Here is a 21,411-nt window from a genome sequence, read left to right as displayed (position 1 = left end):
GAAGCTGGAGGAAAAAAACTCTTTACCAATAGAGGAGCAAAGATAAGAATTATATCCAACTTCTCCTCAGAAACCATACAAGCAAGAAGAAAGTGGAGTGAAATATTTAAAGTGTTGATAGAGAAAAATCACCAACCTAGAATTATGTATCTTGGAAACTTTTCCTTTATAAGTGAAGGAGAAATAAAAAATTTCTCAGACAAACAAAAATTGGGGGAATTTGTTGCTAGTAGACCTATCTTGTAGGAAATGTTAAAAGAAATTCTAGGGGCTTCCTTGGTGGTGCAGTGGATAAGACTCTGTGCTCCCAATGCAGGGGTCTGGGTTCGATCCCTGGTCAGGGAACTAGATCCCACATGCATGCCGCAACTAAGAGTTTGAGTGCCGCAACTAAGAGTTTGAATGCCACAACTAAGGAGCCCGCCTGCTGCAACTAAGACCTGGTGCAACCAAATAAATATTTAAAACAACAAAAAAAGAGAAATTCTAAGAGAGAAGGAAAATTATATTGGTCAGAAACTCGATCTACACAAGAAAGGAAGAGCATTGGAGAATGAATAAATGAAGGTAAAATTAAAATTTTTATTTCTCTTATTCTTAATTGATCTAATGGATAACAGTTTGTTCAAAATAATAATGGCAACAATGTGTTCAATAATATGTGCTTATGTGTATATATGGGCATATATAATATATATATATATATATATATATATATACATGAAATGAATGACAGCAATGATACAAGGGATGACAGGGAAGAACTAGGAATATTTTGTTATTATAACATGCTTGAGCTACCTGTGAAGTGCTTATTTGAAAGTGGACCTGGATTCATTGTAAACATATATTGCAAACTCTAGGGCAACCACTAAAAAAAAATTTTTTTTAAAAGAACTATCATTGATATGCTAAGAAAGGAGAGAAAATAGCATCATATAAAGTGTTCAATTAAAACCATGAAAGTCAAAAAAATGTGAAAGACAAAATAGGAAAAAGAAAAAGGGCAACAAATAGAAAATAGCAACAAGTATGGTAGATAGTAATCTAACCATATCATTGATCACCTTAAATGTCAATGGTCTGAATATTCCAATTAAAAGACAGAGATTGTCAGAGTGGATCAAAAAACAAGACCCAAATATGGTTGTCTCAAGAAACCCACTTCAAATATAAAGAAATGTATAGATTAACAGTAAAGGTTTGGAGAAAGATATACCATGTTAACACTAGTCAAAAGAAAGTAGGAGTAGCTATATAAATTTCAGACAGAGCAGACTTCAGAACAGTTCAGGAAAGTTACCAGGGTTAAAAGGGGCATTACATAATGATAAAGGGGTAAATACTCCAAGAGGACATAACAATTCTTAATGTGCATACTCCTAAAGTGTCAGGCAAACACTGATAGAACTGCAAGGAAGAATAGATGAATCCACTATTATAATTGGAGACTTTAACACAGCACTATCAGAAATGGACAAATCCAGCAGGCAGAAAATCCGTAAGGGCATAGTTGAACTCAGCAACACCATCAATCCACTGTATATAATGGACATCTTATGCCCTGCTTCATCCAACAACAATAGCCTACGCATCCTTCTCAAGCTCACATGGAACATTCACCAAGATAGACTACATTCCGGACCATAAATACCACCTTAACAAATTTTAAAGACTAGAAATCATAACATGTCTGCTGTCAGATCACAATGGAATCAAACTAGAAATCAGTAACAGAAGGATAGCTGGAAAAATCCCCAAATACTTGGAGATTAAACAGCACTCTTCTAAATAATACATGAGTCAAAGAAGAAATCTGAAGAGAAATTTTAAAATATTTTGAACTCGAAAATACAATTTATCAAAATTTGTGGAATGCAGTGAAAGCAAGGAAATTTATTATATCGAATGTGTATATTAAAATCTGTAATCTAAGTGTTCACCTTAGGAAACTAAGAAATGAAGAGAAAATTAAATCCAAAGAAGGAAATAAATAATATCAATTAAAGCAGAAATCAATGAAATTGAAAACAGGAAATCAATAGAGAAAATTAACGAAACCAAAAGCTGGTTCTTTGAAAAGATCAACAAAATTGATAAGCCTCCAGCCAGACTAACTAAGAAAAAAAGAGAGAAGACACAAGTTACTAAAAATAAAGGAGGGCACATCACTACAGATGCCATGGAAATTGAAAGAATAATAAAAGAATGCCATGAACAACTCTGTGCCCATAAACTTGATTAAAAATGGCATACTGGGCTTCCCTGGTGGCGCAGTGGTTGAGAATTCACCTGCCCATGCAGGGGATACGGGTTCATGCCCTGGTCTGGGAAGATCCCACATGCCGCGGAGCAGCTGGGCCTGTGAGCCATGGCCGCTGAGCCTGCGCGTCCGGAGCCTGTGCTCCGCAACGGGAGAGGCCACAACAGTGAGAGGCCCGCGTACTGCAAAAAAAAAAAAAATGGGCAGAGGACCTGAACAGACATTTTGTTTTTCAAAAGAAGATATACAGATGGCTAACAGGCACATGAAAAGATGCTCAACATCACTAATCATCAGGGAAATGAAAATCAAAACCACAATGAGATATCACCTCACACCTGTCAGAGTGGCTATTATCAAAAGACAACAGACAATAAGTGTTGGTGAGGATGTGGAGAAAAGGGAACCCTGTACACTATTGGTGGGAATGTAAATTGGTGCAGCCACTATGAAAACAGTATGGAGATTCCTCAAAAACTTAAAAATAGAACTACCATACAATCCAGCAATTCCACTCCTGGGTATTTAGCCAAAGAAAATTAAAACACTAATTAGAAAAGGTATATGCACCCCCCCCCATGTTCACTGCAGCATTATTTTCACTAATCAAGATACGGAAGCAACCTAAATGCCCATCAGTAGATGAATGGATAAAGATGATGTGGTATATATATCTAAGGGAATATTACTCAGCCATAAAGAAGAATGGAATCTTTCCATTTGCACCAACACAGATGGACTTAAAGGGGATTACACTAAGTGAAATAAGTCAGACAGAGAAGGACAAGTACTGTACGATTTCACTTATTTGGGGAATCTAGAAAACAAAACAAATGAACACACATAACTGAACAGAAACAGAGTCATAGATACAGAGAACAAATAGGTGATTGCCAGGGGGTTGGGCAGGAAAGAAATAGCTGAGGGAGATTAAGAAATACAAACTCCCAGTTACAAAATAAATGAGTCATGGGTAGGAAATGTACAGTTTGAGGAATATAGTCAATAATTACCTAATATCTTTGTATGGTGACAGATATTAGCCAGACTTACAGTGGTGATCATTTTGAAATGTATAAAAATACAGAATCTCTATGTTGTATACCAGGAACTAACATAGTGTTGTAGGTCAATTACACTTCAAAAACAAACAAACAGGGGCTTCCCTGGTGGCGCAGTGGTTGAGAGTCCGCCTGCCGATGCAGGGGACACGGGTTCGTGCCCCGGTCTGGGAAGATCCCACATGCCGCGGAGCGGCTGGGCCCGTGAGCCATGGCCGCTGAGCCTGCGCATCCGGAGCCTGTGCTCCGCAACGGGAGAGGCCACAACAGTGAGAGGCCCACGTACCGCAAAAAAAAAAAAAAAGCAAAACAAACAAACAAACTGACAGAAAAAGAGATCAGATTTGTAGTTACCAGAGAAAAAGGGCGGGGGGAGGAGAAATTGGATAAAAGTGGTCAAAAGGCACAAAGTCCCAGCTGTAAGATAATAAGTACTAGGGATGTAATGGACAACATGATAAGTATAATGAACACTGCTGTATAAGTGAAGGTTGTTAAGACCGTAAATCCTCAGAGTTCTCATCACGAGGAAGACTTGTTTTCTGTTGCTTTAACTTTGTATCTATAGGAGATGATTTGAGTTGATGGATGCTCACGAAACTTGTGGTCGTCCTTTCATGATGTCTGTGAGTCAAATCTCTGTGCTTTACACCTTAAACTTATACAATGCTGTATATCAATTATATCTCAATAAAACTGAAAGAAGGAAATGTAAAACTTCTGCTCTGCAGAAGACAATGCCCAGAGAATGAGAAGGCATAGACTTGAAGAAAACATTTACAAAAGACGTTTCTGATAAGACTGTTACCCAAAATATACAAAGAACTCTTAAAACTCACTAATAATAAAATAAACAGTCCAGTTTAAAAATGGGCAAAAGACCTGAACAGACACCTCACCAAAGAAGACGTACAGTTGGCAAGTAAGGATATGAAAAGATGTTCAACATCTTATGTCTCAGGTCTCCACCCTGGGTTAGCTTTTCGGCTGGGACACCCAGACAAACCCTACCCCTCAGGCGTGCCGAGCTTGCTTGCTGTCGGCACGTCTGTTATTTACTAGTCCCCTTTATCCTGGGGTCTTGGATCTCAGTGGAAGGGAGCCTCTGGAGAATCTCTTTGGAAGTCCCCAGATTTCCTTGTTTATCTGCCACCCAGAGTGTAGCTTCTCTGTATAATTGAACAAATCTCAAACGCTTGGCCAACTGCATCACTGATGCGATTTTAGCAGCAGGTGAAGTTCCCCAAAGAGAAAAGGTGATCCCAGTTGGCAGTGGGGAGAGAGGGGCTGTTATCTGGAATGAGAGTTTCAGATGAAAATCTGTGGTTTGGGGCTGAGAGAGATGGAAACGGGCCCATCCAATTAGGGTTGGGAGCTGCTGGGGCCTGAAAGCAGAGAAGTTTGTCTACTCCTTCAGCTCAACAAAGACAAGAAAGATCAAGGGCTCTGGAATCAGTAAGGAGATGGCAGCTCTTATCTCCAAGCTTCGTTGGCCTCACCCAGAAAGTGAGTCTCTTTGAGGATTAGAGAAAGCCTTTTCAAAGTCACCCAGGCTGGCCCTGGGCTGGGTAGTCACAGCAAATTTGCTATTCTTCTTCCAGGAGGGGCAGTCAAGAGGGGGCAGTAGGCAGGTAGTGGATCTCCCAAGGAGAGTGAATTAGGAGGCACAGAAGCCCTGCTGACTCCATCCTTGGTTCTTGACACCAGGGCTGGTCAGCAAGGTGTCAGGCCTAGCCATAGTCAGACAGGTATGATGGAAGTGAGAAGAGAAAAAACCCACGACAGGGTCCACAAGCAAATGGTGCCTTGGCCCTAAAGGTGTATTCTTCTGTGCTATCTGGTGCCTATAGAGATCAAAGTTTGCAGTGGGACATCACAGGGGGCCTCCCAGAACAGGCTCCTGAATATAGGCTCAAGTCTAATCCCTTTTCCTGGTCTTGGGGACCCTCTCAGCCTCATCTCCCTGATCTCCAGTATGTATCCCATGATCTAGCCATGCTTGAATACAGCATACCTTTCATTTTTTTAATTGAAAAGATGACATAACAATACTATAGCATTCTCAGAAGGCGGTAGTGAAGGGTGACGGAGGACAAAAATACTATCATCTCATCACAGCACAATCAGCATTTTTTCATTTTGCCTGTTGGCTTCTAATTCTTATACTCAGTACAAACCCACTTTTGGCTTCTGACTGACCTAGGAGTGATCTTTAAGCACAAGAAGAAGTGATGCAACACAGCATGATGGAGCTGTTACCTCACCGCTCTGATGGTGGGCTTCCATGCAGCGTGAGGGATTCAGGTTAGCCATAAGGGAGAGTTCTGGAATGGCTTCCTAGGGTTATAGCTTGAATGTTCTTCTCTTCTGGTCACTAACAGTGCATAACCCAGATGGTTTAGAGCAATGGTTCTCAAACTTTAACTTGAATCAGAATCACTTGGAGAGCTTATTAAAACTCAGTTTGCTCCCCTATTCCCTTGCTGAGTTTCGATTAAGTCAGTCTAGGCTGGGGCCCAAAAATTTGTGTTTCTAACAAGTTCCCAGGTACTACTGCCACTGGTCTTGGGACCATTCTTTGAGTTCTGCTGCTTAGAGGCAGGGTGATGAACCTGTTGGGGAGCAAAATTTGTGACCCCAAAATCTGTCTCCTTGGGGCTTCCCTGGTGGCACAGTGGTTAAGAATCCGCCTGCCAGTGCAGGGGACACGGGTTTGAGCCCTGGTCCGGGAAGATCCCACATGCCACGGAGCAGCTAAGACTGTGCGCCGCAACTACTGAGCCTGTGCTCTAGAGCCCATGAACCACAACTACTGAAGCCCACACACCTAGACCCCGTGCTCAGTAACAAAGAGAAGCCACCACAATGAGAAGCCTGCGCACCGCAACAGAGTAGCCCCCGCTCACTGCAACTAGAGAAAGCCCGCACGCAGCAACAAAGAGCCAATGCAGCCAAAAATAAATAAATATATTTTTTTTTAAAAGTTTTTTAAAAAATCTGTCTTCTTGGCATAAGGATTAATTTAGGATGATCTTTAAAAAATTTTTATTGGCGCATATTTGATTTACAATGTTGTGTTAGTTTCAGGTGTACAGAGGATGATGATTTTTAAGAAACGGAAGACTCAGGAAGTTTTTCTTTTTAGCTCCCCCTTAGCTGCATAAAGAATTTAGTTAAAGGGCCTGTTCCCAGAATAGAGCTATAAGCAGAGGTATCTGCAGAGAATACGGGCTAGGTGTAGTGGGGGAAACTCAGCATGGCCTAGAGATCAAAGTCCACCCTGTGTCCTGTTGTCTCTACATGACCCAGCAAACATTTATTTGCCAAACATTTGCTTTTCCATCTCCATGTGCATTGCCTTCCTCCCCTTTGAAGTCCCAAACCAGTATCCCCCAACATCCTCTTTTGTCTTTAGCTGAGGATGGTATTTAAGATGAGGGCTTCGGCCATTTGGGTGAATTTTTCGGTTCTCCTGGGCCTCTCCCGTGTATACATGTTATTAAACCCCTGTTTTATTTTCTCCTGTTTATCTAACTCATGTCAATTTAATTCTTATACCAGCCAGAGGAACCTAGAAAGATGGAGGAAAATTCCTTTCTCCCCGACAGTTGGCATAATCAGCAGGATTTCCCTTTACTGGCTGGATACTACTCTCCCTGAAGCTGCTGCGGCTAAGAGATCCTGGGACAACTGACAGAAGCCACAGACGGTAAGAGTTCTTGCCTGTCAGTCAGTCTCCCCATCTCTGCTTGCAGCGTCTATTGGAAGCGAGAGTGGTAAGAGCCCTTTATTGCTTTTCTAAAGTTAGATTAACAGGAGAAATATTTATGGAGCCTAGTTCCTTGGACCCAGAGACTCTTGTTTTGAAAACTGGCAGAGTACTCTTGATTTGTTGATCCTTTTCCTCCCAAAGATGGGTATTGTTCTTCTTTATCTCTCTATTGTGTTGTTTGTCATAAGAAGGAAATTCCATAGGGTAGGACGCAGGCATAGGTCCATTAAGCTTGTTGTCCAGGCTGGCCCCGCACGCTGGTGAGTTTGCTAGTCTCATAAGAAAAAAAAAAAAACTGGATGAGTTTTTTCCTTCCATCTTACCATACATCCTGAAGAGCTTGGTTTGCTGACCAGTGAGAAAACTCTCTCTGGTCCCTGCCATCAGAAGGGTACACATACTGGTATGCATTTTGCAGTCAGATAGACTGGGATTCCAAGCAGCTGTAGCCAACTGGTCAGAAGCCCAGGTAACAACCCAGGCTTCTGACTGGCGTCTCTTTGTGTGGCCATGCCAGCTCTCACGGGAGTTTGTCATAAAGGGTCCAGTCCGTAAGGGGCCTTTGTTGTTCAACCTTTGTTGCTTGATTAGTGATGCAACAAAAGTCTCCACTTTCTTAGACTATTTTGGGGAGTGAAATTTCTGGATCTCGTTAGGGCTGTGTCCTTTACATGCTTGTGGGATGCCTCTTTCATCCACGGTTAAGGCATAAAAAGACTTATTGGTTTGTGTTGCTATTAAGATACTATTCGTCAATAGCAGATGATGGATCCTTTGAATTGGAAAAACTTCTAAACTGGTAAATTTTTTAGAGAACTCTCATTGTAAACAGCTGTTCTATTGGCACCTGTGGAAAGACCAAATTAAAAGGTGGAAACAAAAAAATATAATGGCTAACCCTAAGAACTCCCTTAATTAAAAAACAAAACAAAACAAAAAGATTTGGGAAAGCTTATCAAATCTGGTGTCTCAGCCTCTCCTCATGGGTCTTACAGATGCTAATAAAAGCATTCAGTGAATTAACAAGAGAATGGGAAGAAACCAAGGGGAAAGTCAAGGTACTCTTCCCCAAAAGGTAGAAAGTGTTAAAGGGTTATTAAGAAGGTAAATAAAGCAAATATTGAAAGTTGCAGAATGAAGAGGAATCAGAAAGAGAAGACACAGGACTTGTCCCAGCAGGATGGAAATCTTCAGATGGCTATTAAGAAATGGGATAAGTAAAATGGACATTGATGGGATTATAATAAAGGTTTCTAATACAGCACTATCTAAGATTAGGTGGGCCAAAGGGACGTTCTTTGATCCCCAAAACATTAAAGGGCCCCAAACAAGTCCTCTCTACTTACTTCAGTTTGGCGAAATTTTTTAAACTGGAAGGCAAAAATTACAATGTGAAACATAACCAACAATCACTTGGGGCAAGAATTAGGTCGATTAATTGAGTTCAAGATTGACAAAAGGGCCTGGGTCCCTTAGCTCAACCCCTCACTGCAGACCCAAAGCCTTTTACACAAGAGTGGGGAGATGGCAGAGGGATGGAAAGAAGTTTCTGGAACTCCTTGATGCCAGAACCTCACAAGCTGTGGTACCAAAACCCATTAGTGGAACCCTGACTTGGGCTACAACAAGATTGAGAAAAGTAAAAAGTGCAAGAGTTGATAAGATTATAAAAGTCGGAATGTTTGAGTGGGTGTTATATGAAGAGGTTAAACAACGTTGCTGGAATGCTTTATGGTAATGGATGTTATGGCCAGGAACACTTCTCCGACCCAGTATTGTAAGACTGAGACTTATTGATGGGGTCCTAATGGAGGCTATGGTCAAAGGTATAAGAGTTGATGAAATTGAGGTGAAAGCTTGTAAGAAAATTGCAGTGTTTGAATGGACTTTATGTAAGGTGGTTATGTCTCTTTTGCCTGATTGTATTGTCAGGGTAGACATTGCCTCTCCCTGGGGAATGTTTCCACTGCTTGGTATTGTAAAACAGGGCACATAAATACACCCTTTGGGCAATGTTAATTAGACATGCTAATGAGAGTCAGTAGGGTTGCCTGGGCCCACACAATGTGAGATGAAAACTGGGGGCTGATACTGGGGCCTGATAGGAGCAATGGTGGAGGCTTTTTGCCCCTCGGGTGAATTGGTCTGGGGTTGACTTGAGCACTCATAAAGAGGGCCTTTACTGAACACCTTGTGCAGACTTTTTGAAGGCATGGTGCATTGATCTCTGAAGTTCTAAAACATAGAAATCTTTTGATTTCCATTTTAATTGGAAATCTTCTCCCTGATATAAAGAAGCAAATTAAAGAAAATATAGTTGGATGAGCAGATCAGCCTTTTGATATCATTTAGGCAGTAGCCCAGTTCTTTGTGGAATTGAAAGCGACTGTCTTTGTCTTGTAAATCTCTACAAAATCAGAAATGTAAGCACAGCCCACAGTCACCTGAGACTGAGCCTGGGGAATCAATCAGTAGAACCTGGGGGGAAAAAAAGGGAAAAAGACCTTTTCAAAAGTACTAACTGGACTTACCTGGTGGCACAGTGGTTAAGAATCTGCATGCCAGTGCAGGGGACACGGGTTCGAGCCCTGGTCCAGGAAGATCCCACATGCCGCGGAGCAAATAAGCCTGTGCTCCAAAACTACTGAGCACGTGAGCCACAACTACTGAGCCCCTGCACCAGAACTACTGAAGCCCACGCGCTGTAGGGCCCATGCTCCACAACGAGAAGCCGCCACAATGAGAAGCCTGTGCACCACAACGAAGAGTAGCCCCTGCTTGCCTCAACTAGAGAAAGCCCGCTCGCCTCTACTAGAGAAAGCCTGAGCGTAGCAACGAAGACCCAACGCAGCCAAAAAAAAACAAATTACTAACTGCTGGAAGTGCTCCCTCACCCAAAATCTAATTCACAGCTTCTTTAATTAATATTATTTGTCAAGGACAAATACAAATCTTAAACGTCTTTTCCACATATAGTAAAAAGCCTTTGCCATCTGAGTGGATAAACTTAACTTACTGCAACTGACGTTTATGAACTAGTGAGGTTTATATTGTTATACCTGATTCATGACTAAAGTCTTAAAATGAAAGCTATGAGGTCTCTGGTTGTGTCTGTCTGTATATCTATGCATGCATGTTATAGATAGGGTATTTTTCTACCTTCTGATGGTATTGCCAAAAGTAACTTGTAGAAGAACTCTAATTGGCTTAAAAGTAAGCACTTTTTTTTTAAAATTTATTTATTTTATTATTTATTTATTTTTGGCAGTGTTGGGTTTTCGTTGCTGTGCGCGGGCTTTCTCTAGTTGCGGTGAGCGGGGGCTACTCTTCATTGCGGTGCACAGGCTTCTCATTGCGGTGGCTTCTCTCATTGTGGAGTACGGGCTCTAGGTGTGCGGGCTTCAGTAGTTGTAGCGGATGGGCTCAGTAGTTGTGGCTTGCGGGCTCTAGAGCGCAGGCTCAGTAGTTGTGGCACATGGGATTAGTTGCTCCGCGGCATGTGGGATCTTCCCGGAGCAGGGCTCGAACCCGTGTCCCCTGCACTGGCAGGCGGATTCCTAACCACTGCACCACCAGGGAAGTCCCAAGTAAGCACTTTTGAATTAAATATTTCTAAATATAACAGACTAACCGAAATATTTTTCGAGTTCACATAATCTAAGATTAACCTTTAGTAAATAAAACCAAATTTAAAGTTACTGCTTTAATTAAAATAGGCAATCTTTAGAGTTAGCAGCATTAAATGTAAAACTTTTATTCCACCTGGGTTTACTAATCAAATAAGTTCACGTTATGTCTGTTACGAAGTTTATCAACAAGAATAATGGCTTGGGATGATAGTTGACTTTAATGTCTCATGAAGTTTTCATGAGTACTCTAAACATAATTGTTGGTAACAAATTATTTAGATAAATATTGATATAAATGGGGTAAGACTGAAAAATAACTTCGAAAATCTTTTGGTAATTTAAAACTTTAGAGTTTTTCTAAGGTAAGTTAAATGATGGGAATTCATTGAATGTCTAGATCATTTCCAAATAAGATAAAATACTGAAATATTAATTGCTAAACAAGTCTAAGTTTACCTACTTTTGTCTTCTTATTACAAAAAAAACCCCTAAAGATGTTTGGGTCTATTATACATTACACATTATGAAATGTCTTTAAAAAATACTGGTATAACAAACAGTTCACAATTGCTTCCTTCTTAGTTTTCACTAGAAATTAAGTTTTCTAAGGGTTAAGAATTCTAATTAATATACCATAAAACTACTAAAATAAATAAGGAAAACATCTTCATATGTAAGGAAAATGTTTAAAAGGTATAAGGAATGGGAATGCATTTTGTTAAGGGAAAATAAAGTAAAAAGTTAAAAAAGGGCTTCCCTGGTGGCGCAGTGGTTGAGAGTCCGCCTGCCGATGCAGGGGACGTGGGTTCGTGCCCCGGTCTGGGAAGATCCCACATGCCGCGGAGCGCCTGGGCCCGTGAGCCATGGCCGCTGAGCCTGTGCGTCCGGAGCCTGTGTTCCGCAACGGGAGAGGCCACAACAGTGAGAGGCCTGCGCACCACAAAAAAAAAAAAAAAAAAAAAAGTTAAAAAAAAGAGGAAAAGCATAGGACAAAGTTTGAATGTGGAAAAAGAAAAGGATTTGCAGGTTTATGGAAAAGGAACTCTGAGAAAAGAGTTTTGTGTACGGTGAGGACTGGCAAAGATTAGAATACATTCAATTGAGTGAATGAATTTTAATATTAAAAGTAAGCTGATACAAAATTAGAATCTTGTTTTCTCTGTGTTAAGAAGACAAAAGTCTGCTCTTGATAATTTATAAAATGTTTTTCTTTACCTTTGATTAGTCTGCCTATAGAGAAAGGATTTTATGTTTTATCAAAATAATTTCCTATGTTGTTTTTATTAGGTCTTTGATTACTGGTTTGGTCCCAAACCAATGCCCCTAAAATCCTTTTTTCTTTAGCTGAAGATGGTATTTAAGGTGAGGGCTTCAGCCATTTTGGTGAGTTTCTCTGTTCTCCTGGGTTTCTCCTGTGTATACGTGTTACTAAACTTTTGTTTGACTTTCTCCTGTTAATCTGTCTCATGTCAATTTAATTGTTAGACCAGCCAGAAGAACCTAGAAAAGTAGAGGAAAATTTCTTCCTCCCAGGCAAATGACATGACTTTTGCGATCCTATGATGGAATCGTTTTTTATTTGTTCCAGGCGTTTCTAACTGGGGAGGATATGCCTTGGCCTGTGCTCTGTACATCCTGAACTCATGTGAGGTCGACAGACGTTATCTGAGGAAGGCAGTTGGGCCCTTCAGAGCACCTGGAGAACAGAACTGGACTCAGGCCCTCCCATCCATCACTAAGGTAACATAGCCCAGCAGGCAACTCTCACGGATGCAACTTTTTCCCCGGATGAGGAGTAGACATGGTATTTCAATCCATAAGCCAGGGGCCAGCACCACTGCTGCCCATCAGAAGCCAGAGGCAGAGCCTGCCTTAAAACAAAGGTCTCGGGCTTCCCTGGTGGCGTAGTGGTTGAGAGTCCGCCTGCCGACGCAGGGGACACGGGTTCATGTCCCGGTCCGGGAAGATCCCACATGCCGCGGAGCGGCTGGGCCCGTGAGCCATGGCCGCTGAGCCTGCGCGTCCGGAGCCTGTGCTCCGCAACGGGAGAGGCCACAACAGTGAGAGGCCCGCGTACCGCCAAAAAAAAAAAAAAAAAAAACTGAAAGTCTCCCATCAGGCAACCACTGGACTGGACTTTGACCTACTAGGGACTCTAAATCACTATGAAAGATCTCATATAAATGACCATTTTCCTTCTAATTTGACTGTAGGCAGGTTGCTTAGCCTCTCTGAACCTCATTTTCTTCCTCTGTGAAAGAGGGGCAGTCAGCATTCTGGGAAGGACGGAATACCTGGCCCATGGTAGACACTTCCTAGCGGTAGCTGGAGGTGTCCTTAGCATCTCCCTCCAAGGAGCTTACAACCCGGCAAGGGCACACCCCCGCTGGCGCCGTCAGCCATCCTACACGGTGCTAAGGTGTGAGGGCCCAGGGTGGCAAGAGGACCCTGTGGGCTGAAGGCTGGGAGGGATAAAGCCAGTGGAAGGGGAGGCATCTGGGCAGGAAGACCGGAGGGAACAGAAGCTGGGAGATGGGGACCAGCTTAGTGCTGGTTTGGGGAGACTACTCTTGAGGTTGGCAGCAGCAAGCCAGGGTGTGATAGGAGCAGAGGAGGGCTTCTGACCCCAGGGTCCCCAAAGAGGGGGCCCGCAAGTCCTCCGAAACATTTTGCAAAATTGTTTCATACATGGATTTTCCTGGGCAAGAAGCCCTGGTTTCATCAGAGTCTCCAAGTAGTCTGGGGCCATTAAGAACCCCTGGCAGAGGGAGGTCACATGAGCCAGATCAAAGCAAACCCGACTCCTGACTGAGGCTTCTACCCGAGAAGTAATAGGGAGCCACGCGAGGGCTTTGAGCGAGGAACCGGGGTCCCACTGGGTGGCTTTGAGTGAGCTCCTCTGACTGCAGAGCCAACTGTGAAGGGCTGTGTGCAGTTCCAGGCATTCCCCATAGACCAGTGCAGAGGCAGGACACACACGGACACGTACACACACACACACATGCACATACATGGCTGACTTACGTGAACTCACATATACGTGCAGGGAAAACAAAAAGAGAGAAGGCCAGCCAGTCCTCTAAGTGGTTCCAGCATTCTGCTCCCGGTCCTGGACCCCGGGCAGCGAGATGGGCCCCTGGAGACTCGGCTGTTCCTACCTCAGGCCTCAGTTCCCACGGCTCTCGTGACACCGATTCCAGCCTCAAGCCCCCTCCCCAGCGGGTGCCCCTCGCAGAGCTGGGACCCGCCCACCCCGGAGAGAAGCTGGTGGCGTGTCAGTCTCTACCAGGCACCTTCTAGGGGAATTCTCCAGAGTAACTGGATCACGGGAAATTGGGGCCAAAGCCCAGACTTTACATCTAAATCCCAGGTCACAGGTGACTTCACCTGTGAGCGGACAGCTTCGCCTGAGGGCAGGCAGGCAGGAGGGGGGGAGGGCTGGGGACACCTGGAGAACAGCCGAGGGAGCTGGGGTGTCTGGTCTTCTGGAGAGAGGATTTGGGGGGGCCTGAGATCGCAACAGCTTCCTGGGGGAGGGGCACAGATACCCTCCTCGGCCGCGTGAGAGACACAAGCAGGCCAGAAGACAGAGGTTCTGGTTCAGTGTGAGGAAGAGCTTGTTCTCCTCAGAGCTACTGCCCAAGCCTGCGAGGAGGGAGCTCCCGGACACAGGGAGCGGGTCAGTGTCAGGGGAGAAGTTTCTCGAGTTCCGTCAGGCTGACCACAAGGCCACTCCCAGACAGTCCAAACAGTCTCATGCAACTTGAGGCTGCCCCAGTCTTATTCTCCCCAAATAGATTTGCTAAATGAGGAAAAAACAAAACAAAAAAAACCTTCTGGAAATCAGGGACCAGGTCTTTCGTATCTGCTTTCCCAGCAACTAGTGGAGGGAAACCCAGTGCTTGGTAAATCCTTGTTGAATGAATGAGTGTATGAATGAATGAATGAATGCCGTGCTTATTAAAGCAGTGATTCTTCCAAGTTTAGAGGCATCTAAGGGACCTTCCAGACAGCAGGAATCACCTCAGGGGCATCTTAAAGCGCACAGTGGGGCCCACCCCAGGGCTCCTGATTCAGTAGGTCTGAGACGGGTTAGAGAATCTGCACCTCTGACAACTTCTCAGGCAATATTGCTGCTGCTGCTGCGGGGACCACATTTGAGACCCTGGACTAGAGGGTGGGTTCCCAGCGTCGTGGCAGAGGCTGGTGTGGGGAGATGGGAAGGCGATCCAGGAGACAGGAAGGTTCCTGAGCGTTGAGCCTGGAGACAGCAGCTGAGGTGGGGCTGCTTGCAGGTCCCCCAGCCAGCCAGCAGCTGAGGTCCTGGGGCCCCTCACTTGTGCGAAGCATCTGCATCCAGAGTCCCTCCCTGCCTCCTTCCTGTCCTTCTTTTACATTGTCTTGCACCCTTTCTGCTCCCTTTTTCTTTCTGCCTCTGTGTCTGTCTCCCTCCTGCACCCGCCCCCATTTCTCTCCAACACCTCCCCGGATTGGTTTGTTATCCCCACTTTACAGAGGAGGGGGCTGAGGCTCTGAGAGGGAAGGTGGCTTGCCCAAAGCCACACAACTAAGAGGCAGAGCTGAGTCTAGGCTCTCTGACTCCATACTCTGAGTTCTTCCTGATGTGGCTCAGCAGTTTCCTAGTTTCCGGCAATGCCAGGGTGCAGGAGAGGAGGGGAAAGGAGGAGTCGCGCAGCTAAAGTGACATTTTCAGGGGAAATGGTCTGCCCTAAAGGGGCCCAGAGAGCCTTCTATGTTTTCTTTATACTTCCTGGATCTGAATTGGAAAAAAACACTCAGAGGGCCGCCTCACACATGATTCCTGATTCATGCAGACACAAAAGGCTGAACCCAGCCAAACAAGTTCATGCAGCCCCACGCTTACCCTCTGGGGATGGAAATTCTCCTTCCACATTTCCACCCAGTCTTCATAAATATATTAATAATGTACCACCCTTATAAAGAAAATAAAAGGGAACATCATTAAACCAAAATTACAAACACATTTTTGTATAGCCCCTCCTCTGGGCCAGGCCCAGGCTTGTTCTGGGAGATGAGGGGTAAAGAACCCAGGGTCCACGGGGGCGGGGGGGGGCTAATTTCAGGAGCTGGGATAGAACTGTGAATACTGCTTGTGGGGACACAGAGAACAGGTGCTTAGCTCGTTCAGAGAGCTCAAGGAAGGCTGCCTGGAAGAGGTGGCACTGAACTGGGTCTTGGAGGGTGAGTAGGATATAAGGAGCCAGGTGAGAAAGCGTGGGAAGGACCTTCCAGACAGCAGGACTCACAGAAGTGAAGGTGCAGAGACATGAAGCAGTGCGTTGTGCAGGGGATAACTAGAGTCGTCCTACTGGAGTTCAGTGGGTCACTCCATGGAGACCCCTGGGTCATCAAGAGATGCCGGACAGAACTGTGGCCTGAGTTTTGGTGAAGTTTGGCTGGTTAGGAGCGGAGGAATGTCCCTCAACCCTGTTCTGTGTGTTGCTTATAAGAAGGGCCTTCCAGGGGCTTCCCTGGTGGCGCAGTGGTTGAGAGTCCGCCTGCCGATGCAGGGCACACGGGTTCGTGCCCCGGTCCGGGAAGATCCCACATACCGCGGAGCGGCTGGGTCCGTGAGCCATGGCCGCTGAGCCTGTGCGTCCGGAGCCTGTGCTCTGCAGCGGGAGAGGCCACAACAGTGGGAGGCCCGCGTACCGCAAAAAAAAAAAAAAAAAAAAAAAGAAAAAAAGAAGGGCCTTCCATATTCCGCGGATGTGATCACGACTGTAGCAGGAGTGGGCACCATGTTGAGGAGCCCAGGGAAGGTGGCCACCACCATCCAGGGCACGCCCTGCCCACTCTGGCCCTTGGCTGTGCCCCAGGGGTTTTCCTTGAGGGCAAAACAAATTGTTGGAGGACATTTCCTAGAGCTTATCAGGAGCCAAGAGCTGATTGATGACACCTTACAGGAGGGACTAAGGATGGATGGATGGATGGATGGATGGATGGATGGATGGATGGATGGACAGACTGCTGGTAGGCTGGCTAGCTGGATGGATGAATGATATGATAGATCAATGGATAATGGTTGGATGGATGATACAGAGAGGCAGGAACATGACTTCTGCCTCATCCTGACTACATTCTCTTCCAGCACTTTCACCCCACTCCACTTTCTTTATACTTTTTAAATTGAGGTACAACTAACAGAGTAAAGCACATAAGCTTCAGCGTACAGTGGGTGAAGTTTTACACACGTACACATCCATGCAGCCACCACCAAGGTCACAGTGCAGAGCAGTTCCAACTTCCCAGGAGGCCCCTTTCTCCCACCCCACTCTGAACAGCAGCATCGCCTGAAAAATCAGCCCGTTATGCTCCAAGCATGAATCAATAGTGACACCCACACACTCAACCTTGACATCCAGAACTCATCCCGGGGCCTCTTTCCACATCCACAGTGAACTAGGCCCCAGGCCCCGCCCCCTCTGCCCAATTCAGTCCTCTGTCCCTCTCCTCCGGCCCCACCGTCTCAGCCTGGACTGGTGTGGCAGCCCCCAGGCCCTGTGTCTCCAGCCACTCCCTGGTCAGCTCTCCTCCCCGCCCCACCACCTCCTCTTGGTGGGGCCTCCTTGAAGATGGTCTGGTTGCTTAGGGGTTCCTGGGAATTTGCCGGCAATCACTGTTGGCCCAGCTGCTCCCTGTGGCTCTTGGAGGCTGAGTGCCAGCCAGTTCCTAAGCTGTTGACTGATCTCGTGCACCCTGAGGACCCCCAGGGCTCTACTGGGACCCAGGAGGATGTGAATGGTGGGGGCAGGCAGTGTGCTAGGGGGAAATGGCCCTGTGGTCCCAGGAGCCTTGCCCCATAAAGAGAGGATATGTCCCAATGGAGAAGAGAAATGGGAGAATAAAGTCCAGACAATTGACGGAAGATGCCATTCTGGGCTGGGTACCCCTGGGAAGGGGCTCTTGGACAAAGGGCTTGCCTGGAAATGCTCTGGGCCTCCCTCCTACCTTGGGCCCCAGGGAAGAGTGGAAATGCAGGTTCTCAGGCCAAGTGCGAGTAGAGACAGGTCCTAGGTGATATTTGCCAACACTTTCTCCCTTGTTCTGAAAAGTTTTCAGTGAGTGCTCCCCACAGCCCCTGGCTTGTCTCGCTCCTGCTCTTGTCACCTATGGTCCTAGTTGCCCCTCCTCCAGAAAGTCCTTCTTGAGCCACTTCAATAAATGGGGTTGGGGGCCCCTGCTCTGTGCCGTGATCCCCATGGACTGTGCCTGCCTGATCAGTCATCTAGAATGTGACGCCCCCGGGAGTGTGGGGGGCAGGGACCACATCACATTCACCACTGTATCCCTGGTTCAGGTCCTGGCACAAAGCAGGTGCTCAATAAAACTTTGATGGGTGATGGAATGAATGAGCAAATGCCTGAGCAGGAAGATGAGAACCTTCCTCTGGTCTGTCATGATCCACCTGCTCTAGATCCTTTTGTCCCCTTCCTTTGTCTGTAGAGGAGAAGAAGGAGGTTGTGCTTGACTTCTGCCCCTCAGGCACCATCTTCTCTCCTGTGTCTTCACCTAAGACCCAACTTCCTCAGGGGGACCTGAACTGCTCAACAAGGGACAGACACGTTAGTGGCTTAGACAAGTGGTTCTTTGGCACCTTGTTTTTGGAGGGAGATGGAAGAAAGCAAATCAGATCACTTTTTAAAAAAAATCAACAAGTCAAAGGAAGAAAGCTCTGGGCTAAAGACCAGGGGACCCAGCCCTGCCAATAATAATCCACCTCATTTCATGAGCACCTACTGTGTGCCAAGGACCGTGCTAGGTGCTTTACTTGCATTTTCTCTTTTTTTAAAAATTAATTAATTAATTTTGGCCGTGCTGTGTCTTAGTTGTGGCATGCGGGATCTTTAGTTGCGGCATGCAGAATCTTTAGTTGCGTCATGCGGACTCTTAGTTGTGGTGTGTAGTCTTCTTAGTTGCGGTATGTGGACTTCTTAGTTGTGGCATGTGAACTCTTAGCTGCAGCATGCATGCAGGATCTAGTTCTGGGATTGAACCCAGGCCCTCTGCATTGGGAGCGTGGAGCCCTACCCACTGGACCACCAGGGAAGTCCAGCATTTTCTCATTGAATCCTCACAACAACCTTCTAAGGAGGCATTGCTATTATCATCCACCTCCCCATTATACAGATGGGGACACTGAGGCACAGAGAGGTTTAACACACCTGCCAGGAAAGACCCAAGTCAGATCTGTCTGATTCTAAACCACTCTGCCTGCTGGGCCCAGGATGGGGTTGCATTTTCTCCGTGGCTCTGCTCCCTCCAGGGGTAAAGTCTAGAAGGTGACTGAAGCAGGGCTAACAGAGGCTGATAGCGAGGAGGAGCTCTCAGGAGGAACAGGGGCCTTCCTGGCACGAAGGCCATTGGCAGATAATGCAGAGCTGGGCAGGGCTAGGTTGGCAGGAAGTAGCCAAGCTGCCCCTGCAGAAGTGAATCTTTAGCGTCTGTTAAGAAAATGCAGATTTCCATAAAAAACATACTATATAGTTACATGAAGAAACAGCCCAAACTGTTCAAAGTAGCAGCTTCCGGGGAGTGGATTGGGGAGCCCATGAGGTGTGATGTAGGACACTGTTACTTTTCACTATGAGTCTTCCAGTGGCGTTAGTATTTTTAAACATTTTATTTTTAAAAAAGAGACTATGTCAAGTCAAACGTTCTTTTTCCACTTATAAATGTATGGATTTCTTTCTTTTTCCTCCCCCTCCACTGCTTCTATCTCTGCCCCATTTCTCTCCAGGAAGAAAAAATGTTGGGCATCCTGGTGCAGCGTGGAGTCCGGAGCGGAGTCTCGGGCACCCTAGGCATGGAGGTGGACGGGCTGCCCTTCCATGGCACTCACGCCCAGATGATCCAGAAGCTGGTAGACGTCACCATGGCGCAAGGGTGACCATGCAAATTACAGGCATGGGGGGTGCGTACTAGACGGATCTAGGGAGGAGTTCCCTGAGGGCCCCGGCTTTCTTCTACAACAGCCTTGCAAATAACCACTGGCCCTGGGTGAGCAACGTGCTCCACACTGGCCTGGGTCACGCGTGCCCACCTCCTGGGTCGGGGTTGGGGGCAGCGGGTAATGCAGGTGATGTGGACCGAGTAAAACAGTCCTCTGGGGTCCCCAGTTTCGGCTTTTATTCCTAAGTGCCAGGAGGCATTGATTTCAACCTCCTCACCCTGGCTTCTTCAGGTTACCCACGCAGTCTGCTCTGAGAGTCTTCTGACCAATCACTAACGGGGACGCCAGTGAGCAATGAACTTCCAGGCAGACACAGAGGGTCCTGAATAACCCCCCAGGCTAATTAAGAAACAGCAAAATGTACAAATGTGTAGTGTATATTACGAAGCTCTGGGGCTTCACTAAAGGTTTACTCATCACCACCACCAACAAAATATTTATACCTTCGAAATGCTCTCTTTTACAAACAACATCCTGTTTATTTAGGCAAAAGATTTATCTCCACCCATCACTTCCCCTGTGCCCCTCCCCCTCCCTTACCCCCTTACATCCTGATCCCCCGCCGCAGAGCCTGACACCTCTCCCACCTCCTTCCCATCTGCTCACCCCCCACACCAGAGCCAGACTCTGCCCTCCTTGCATAAAAGGGCAGCCACATTCCCGGAGCCCGGGGGTGGGTCAGGACCTTCCAGGGCTTAGATCACTCACAGAGTCCTCTTGGACAACTCATCGGTTTGCCCTTATCTCCTTCACAACTTCCCACTGTACGTTCCCCAACGAAATCCGAAGCAGAATCCCTGACCACGTCCCGTTACATTCACGTACTGAACCAGTACAGTATCTTGTGCTGGATCATCTAGATGGGGTGATGGAAGCAGCTTTTGGCAGGAAAGAGCTTTTGTCTTGTCACTTTAGCAAAATTATATTGTAACTAACTTAAACCAGGCACCCCCTTGCTCTACTCATCTATGGCCCAAGCACACTTTTCAAATCTTTTGCTCACACAATACCATGCCTAAGATGTTGGTTCTTTCTGTAGATCAAAGAAGTAAAAATGAAGAATATAATTAACAGACGACCAGATCTCTTCTCTAGCTTCCCCTTCAGTGATCTCAAGAACAAACTATGTGAACGAGGTAGCATCTAAAGAAAGATGACAAGGAGTCAGCGAGCCTTTCACGCAGTGGGAGATGTCAATGAGTTTGATCCCCTAACTCAATGATTACCTGAGATGACTTTCCCTTTTCCCTTTAAAAACTTTCAAGGCCAAGCAGAATCTTTGGTGCTGGTTTTGGGGACACTAGTCCACCTTCTCCCCAGATTGCAGGCTTTCTGATTAAAAGCAACATTTTCCATTTCTACCAACACTTGTCTCTCGAGTATTGATTTTTGAGCAGCGAGCAGCTGGACATGAGTTCAGAAATAGTAGTCCATGGACTTCCCTGGTGGTGCAGTGGTTTCCGATGCAGGGGACGTGGGTTCGTGCCCCGGTCCGGGAGGACCCCACATGCTGCGGAGCGGCTGGGCCCGTGAGCCACGGCCGCTGAGCCTGTGCGTCCGGAGCCTGTGCTCCGCAATGGGAGAGGCAGCAACAGTGAAAGGCCCGCGTATTGCAAAAAAAAAAAAAAAAAAAGAAATAGTTGTCCTGCTTCCCAGCTATGGCCGCAAATGTTTATTGTGCCTGTTTTATT

The 21,411-nt window shown here is 46.0% G+C and overlaps 1 protein-coding gene across 1 annotated transcript in view; it reads left to right on the top strand.

Annotated features, from left to right (window-relative positions):
* Positions 1-20,988, top strand: part of DGLUCY (D-glutamate cyclase) — a 48,489-nt gene extending 27,501 nt beyond the window's left edge. Inside the window, 3 exon segments of the mRNA XM_060162564.1 lie at positions 12,314-12,465; positions 19,508-19,681; positions 20,760-20,988. Of these exon segments, the coding sequence (XP_060018547.1) occupies positions 12,314-12,465; positions 19,508-19,657 (302 nt within the window). The 3' untranslated portion in view covers positions 19,658-19,681; positions 20,760-20,988.
* Positions 20,989-21,411: the final 423 nt, after the last annotated feature.

This window comes from Lagenorhynchus albirostris, chromosome 1 (assembly GCF_949774975.1).
Source record: "Lagenorhynchus albirostris chromosome 1, mLagAlb1.1, whole genome shotgun sequence".
Classification (NCBI taxonomy): domain Eukaryota; kingdom Metazoa; phylum Chordata; class Mammalia; order Artiodactyla; family Delphinidae; genus Lagenorhynchus; species Lagenorhynchus albirostris.
This window is presented reverse-complemented; position numbering and strand designations above follow the sequence as displayed.